Source organism: Malaya genurostris, chromosome 2 (genome assembly GCF_030247185.1).
Source record: "Malaya genurostris strain Urasoe2022 chromosome 2, Malgen_1.1, whole genome shotgun sequence".
Lineage (NCBI taxonomy): Eukaryota > Metazoa > Arthropoda > Insecta > Diptera > Culicidae > Malaya > Malaya genurostris.
In genome coordinates, this window is record NC_080571.1 from 204,157,753 (window position 1) to 204,163,915 (window position 6,163).

General features: G+C 38.9%; 1 protein-coding gene across 1 annotated transcript; it reads right to left on the reverse strand.

Moving 5' to 3' along the window:
- Window positions 1-250: 250 nt before the first annotated feature.
- Window positions 251-1,266, reverse strand: LOC131432774 (cytochrome b5 domain-containing protein 1). The gene is made up of 3 exons (XM_058599278.1): window positions 1,114-1,266; window positions 682-1,026; window positions 251-588 (listed from the first exon to the last, which is right to left on the reverse strand). The coding sequence occupies exons 1-3, from the start codon at window positions 1,258-1,260 to the stop codon at window positions 403-405; spliced, it is 678 nt and encodes a 225-aa protein (XP_058455261.1). The 5' UTR covers window positions 1,261-1,266; the 3' UTR covers window positions 251-402.
- Between the last annotated feature and the right edge of the window lie 4,897 nt (window positions 1,267-6,163).

The window sequence follows — 6,163 nt, forward strand, 5'->3', positions numbered from 1 at the left end:
ATTAATTCGCAATAAATTCATCCGCAGTCTACAAAAACATCACATCGGGAGCTACCGTGAAATAACCTAAATACGGATACATAAGAGCGTGCTAATGGCGTGAGAACGAATCTCACTCGCACCTTAGTGGCGCAAATAAGGTGACCCAAAACCTACCAACGGTCTGGCGTACTGAAGCCAAAGGCGAGGTCGTCGGAAAAATTTCAGGAATGTCTATTATATTTTAATTTTAAACTCGTTTCTCTGCTCTTCTTCACAACCATACTTTCCCAACCATTCGTAATGTAATTGCTTAGTGGTCTTTTTGTCTTTTTACTCAACTGAGCCACCCTGATTCGCCAGAGATAGTGAAATTGTAACGTTTACTACACAGCGGCTCAACTTCCGGCACAGCGCATTTCTTCAATTTGCCACTTGAACTGATGGTTGACTATTGTTGGGAGCTGCTGACGGTGCAGTTTCTGTTGCGTCGCTTCCCTCCGGAATCTGATAAAATAACCAAATAAGGGGCGCCGGTGGGTAGCGATCGTAAATAATTCCATTCTCTGTCAACGTCCTATCAAGTTGTAAATCAGCCGCTGCGTCAGTCTGGAATGTGGGTATGAAATTACTGTTGCTGCTCGCATTTTATCTTTAGAGACCAGTTCGTCGTCGAACCGGAAAATTTTAAAACACTTTTACCAGATCGATGCTCGAGCGCCAGGTGTAATTCATTGCATTGTCATTGAAACGAAGAAACTTTTGTCTAATAACGGCGATGGTATCCTCTTCGCACACCATCAAGTCGAACTGTTTGAATGTTACGTTGTTCAGAATGCGAATTTTTCTTTCTTGAGCTGTAATCTTCCCAATCAACAAACTCCGATCGTTCCACCAATATTCACCGGTAGCATTGTTCCGAATCTTTACTGGGGGGAAAACGGGTACTCTAGCACCATCTTTACTGATTCGATATATCGGTCTCCTTTGTGCATCGAAGTAAGCGCTCAAATCTTTACCTGCCAGCGCGAGAAGCAATTGGTAAACCTAGAAATGCAAAAAAAAACAACAACATTAACTAAATCGAATGGCAAATCCCACAGCTCATTCATCATACTTAATCACGTCGCTTACCTTTTTGGGAGAGCTCGAGATTGCGTCGAACAGACTGGTAATATCAAAGACATTCCCATGGATTATAACCCACGCACTGCCGATTTGATTGCGCACCACGACTTCATCGCGAAGGAAGAATTTTTCTTCACCACGATCGCGAGACATTCTACCGGTTCGTGTGAAGTGTATTTGAGTATTCTCTAAATCATGGCATTCTAATTTAAATATGATGTAAACTGAGATACTTCTTTGCTTTACTAGTAATGTATAATACTACAAATACAAATAAGCTACTAATTATTTGTATTTGGTAAAAAGCTTGAGCCATATCTCGGAACCACGTAAATTAAATATCGTTGTTGAGTACTCTAAATGGAGGTCGTTTATCGCAGTTTAAAAAAAATTATTTCGATTTGGTTTTGATGAAATGTCGAACTTTTCTAAGAATGCAGCTTATCCTATATTGAATACTCTGTCGATCAACCCGAGCAATCATTTTATACCAACATCTTTTCCGCTCTATCGTATCCACACTTTTCACTTTTCTTCTAGCTCCGTTTGACTATTGCTCAATACTTTTCAATTTGACGGAATTAGGTACAGTGCAGGTGGTCCTTTCCAAATAAATTCACCTCGTTGTCTCGATACCACTGTATTTAGCACTTCTCTACTGTAACGGCAGCTTACCAAATCAAACCCATACATTTTGATCTTTAATGTAAGGAAGAATACGCTTTTTCTGGCACTGCTGCTTGTACATTTGTGAATCCATAGTCCTGTTTGTAACGAAAATCTGATTATTTTGTCCGCAGCTGCAAATTCCATACCAGATCGAATTACGTTTACTAATTTATTAGCAAAAACGAATTTAAACTTTTCAGGGACATACCATCGACCATTAGGGATGGTACTCGGAAAGCAAAGTATCGATACCTAGGGTATCGGGATACCGAAATTTTGGGTATCGATACAAGGTATCAAAAGGCAATAAAGTATCGATACCTGTAAGCATCAATTGATACTTGGGCAGCAATTATTTCGAAATAAAATAAAATTGTCGACTGTGGCGTTATTTTATGATGCACAGAAAGGTTTTTACATAAATTTGTTGTGTCACCAGTATACGTATATTTCTTGTCACATAGATTGCACTTCGCCTTTCACGACTTTTGGTCCACGTCAAAGAATTTCCGCAAGCCACTTTGTGTTGGAGCCATGATGATTTCCCATTTCACTTATTTTCTCAAAAAATTCTGTAGCTTTATGTCGATACACGGATACTACACTAAAAGCCTATTCCTATTGAATATTTAGGGATTTTGTTGGTTTGTGCAAAATATATGCTAAGCTAGCGGTTTGAATTGAACTACTAGACGCGATATGGCAGTTCAATTTAAACTGCTTTAAGCACTGATAAGTCGTAGGCGAAACGCAAAGAAATAGAAACTTACCGGCTTACCGTAGTGAACAGCTTTTTGGCAATATTGACATGTGACCATCTGATTGTCATAGGTAACAAGTGATTTGCACGGAATTCTTGTATCCTGACCGAAAGCCATATAAGAATGTATAGGCCTCTTCAAGCGCATGCGTAACAAACGTACGCCATTTAGAATACCGGGGAGTTCTTCCACTTTTCTTTTTCGATAGAGAGAATCTCTCCGTATTGGGACATAGTTTTTCAGATATAAGAATCGGTGACGCTTGAGGGAAAAGCATGCACACGCACTATCTTCCATATATACTGGAATGTTGTACTTAGTGTTCTCGTGCTTCAAATAGTGCACACTGTTATTTTGCGAATTGAATTGCATCCAACTCTTTATAAAACTGGATGTAAACAACATTATTCGTCTTATTGCATTGAAGTAAATGCACACGTTTAATGTCAAGATGCATTTGCTCCTTAAGCAAACCTTCAAGTTCTCGTATCGAAGGTCGAATTTTGCACTGCCTGGAGTCAACAACAATTGTATTCTTTCGTGTCGGCGGTAGCTGTTCGTTTGGTTCACTCATTTCGAGGTCGTTCTTGGTTTCTTCCGTCCCGAACGTAAGCGGTTTTGTTAAATCGACTGACTTGGATGAGATGTGAAAGCGAACTGATTATAGCCCTTATGTGCGTGGTTTGCTCTCATTGAACTCTCTTTCAGCTTTTTGTGGAAAAAAAAGTATAGTAACCTGCATAACTTCGAAAATCTCCAAAAAAATCTCCATTGTATACGAGGCTTGTTCAAAAAGTATTGCGAATTTTGAGTTTTTACGGGCTACGTATATTTGATTTTTCATTTTTTGATGGCGTTATGTTGGTACTAATGACTCTCACTTATATTGACAACTCCGGCCATTTTGAATGTCCAGTCAGTTTTTGACAGATATTCAAACAATTTGTATTAAATTTTGCATGAAGAATAGCCTAAAGTGCGCGGGATATTTAGTATGTAGACTGTCGCATGCGGCAAATCTACTTTGGATAAAAGCAACGTTTATCGGTGGCACAAAATGTTCTCAAAGGGCCGAGAAGATGTGAGCGATGAGGAGCGTTCCGGACACCCGAGCACGTCAACAACAGATTAAAACATTGGTGAAGTAAAGAAACTAGCATTGGTCGATCGTTGAATCACCGCCAGGGAAGTGTTTGTGGACCTAAATATATCGATTGGCTCATGCCATTCGATTATTGCCCATAATTTAGACATGAAACGGGTCACCGTGAAATTCGTACCAAAATGGCTCAATTTGGACCAAAAACAGCATCGCATTAACATTTCTCAGGAGCTGTTGGTTTCTGTCTGTGACGACCCAAAATTAAATATGATCTGTATCTAACGGGGAAAACTAACTGGGAAAGTGACATGCGAATGCAATTATGTAATGAAAATCGCGAAAATGTAACCGCAGAGACGGAACTCGAACCCGTAGCATAGAGTATATGTAAATACAAAGTTCGCGATATTTTTTGAACAAGTTTCGTATCAACATTTTTGGATCCAACCAATACTAATGGTAGAATCAGGAAGTGTAATAAACGGTTGTTATGAAATTAACAAATTATATCCACCTAGCAGTGAGATGATACGTTTTTTATCATCACGCATTTGAATATTGAATGTTCAAATGAGTCGATTGATTTTTTAAGAATTTTATATTAATTTAACTATTTCAACAAAGTTTCAATTTCAAAGTGGTCATTGAAGTAAAACCGAGCGAATTCTAAATAATAAAGAAAGAACATGTAATCACTGAGAAAACGGTCTTTTGAACCGATTGTCATATAGCATTTGACTCAGTTCGTCGTAAACATCGGATAAATTTCACAAATCGGTTCTTTTTAGAGTCATTTAACTATTCCCAATAACTATGCGATGTTTCCTTTTCCTGACTATGTTAATCAACAAAAAAAAACAACTATAACCGCGTAAATAATCCCTGCAACTTTGCAGACACCAACAAGGAAAAGTTAAAAAAGGCCAATAAATGAAGGTATGAAATCGCCGTTTTGGACCACTGTGCAATGGCGTGAGAATGGCTTTCAATCGAATCTAAGGATGCCGATACCAGTTAAGTCATCTCCGAGAAAAATAAGCGGTTTGTCGGTAACTGATGTCTCCAGAACCCGAAATGTTAATCATTTGATCTTGATCAACGACCTAATATTAAGTTTCAAACCATCTTGTTGAAATCGGCTGAGTCACCTCAGAGAAAATTTGAGTGGTTTGTTAAAGTGCGAATTATCGGTTAGGTCACTTATACCATTATATATTCGTAACTGGAAGAGTCCTTCTTTTGATTTCCAAAATTGAATGACTTTCATTTATTTCATTTATTAAAGACTGTTCCAGAAAGTATGGACGCACTTTGATTTCGCTGTAAATAATTCACAAGTGTTAGATATTCAAATTTTATTCGATATACTGATAATATTAGACTACAACAACAAAATATTATTCTCAACATTTGCTACTTAGCCATTGTAGACTAGCTGGCGCACCTTCTTGCGAACGTTCCTCGTTGAATTCCGTACAGACTTCTTGGCGACAAGTTTTGACACTTTTTCCAATCTTTTTCGAACTGTTGAATGGTTTCGGCTGCCGAGACATGTTTCCTAAGATGTGCCTTCGTTAATGCCCAAAATTCCTCAATTGGTCGAAGTTGTGGGCAATTTGGTGGATTCATGTCTTTTGGGACGAAAGTAACAGTTTTGGTAGTATACCATTCTACCGTTGATTTCGTGTAGTGGCAAGAGGCAAGATCTCGCCAGAAGACAACTGGATCCTTGTGGCTTCGAATCATGGGTAGAAGTCGTTTTTGTAAATATTCCTTGATGTATATTTCGCTGTTCATTGAAGCAGTGGTGATGAAGGGTTTCGAAATCTTACCGCAGCTACAAATTGCTTGCCAGACCATAGCTTTCTTACCAAATTTTTCGACTTCAATCGATGTCTCGGACTGATTTAACACTTGCCCTTCTCGCACCGCATAGAATTGTGGTCCCGGCAACGATTTGTAATCGAGTTTCACGTAGGTTTCGTCGTCCATGATTATGCAGTTCAAATTTCCAGCAAGAATCGTATTGTACAGCTTTCGAACACTCGGCCTGATCGATGCTTCTTGTTTCGGACTACGTTGTGGTTGTTTCTGCTTCTTATAGGTTCGAAGATTCAAACGTTCTTTAGCACGAAGAACATTTGACTTCGAAGTGCCACTTTTTTGGCCACATCCCGAACTGAAACCTCCTTCTTTTACTCGAACATCTTTCGGATACGTTTATCCAACTGAGGGTTAGCAAGACCTTTTTTTCGACCCGTTTTCGGTTTATCCTCAAAGGTGTTATCCTCACCGAACTTCCTGATTGCATTTCGCACGGCTTTTTCACTTACTCCTTTTATTTTTGCTATCTTTCTCAGTGACAGTCCGCACACAATTTTTCGACGTTGTTCTGCTGAAAGTCCACGCATTTCGAAACAAATTAATGAAAACGAATAAACAACTGCACAAGTGGTTAGAGAAGAGTGTAAACAACAGGACGCAGCCATAAAAATTGACAGATTCTAAACCATTGCGAAATGGA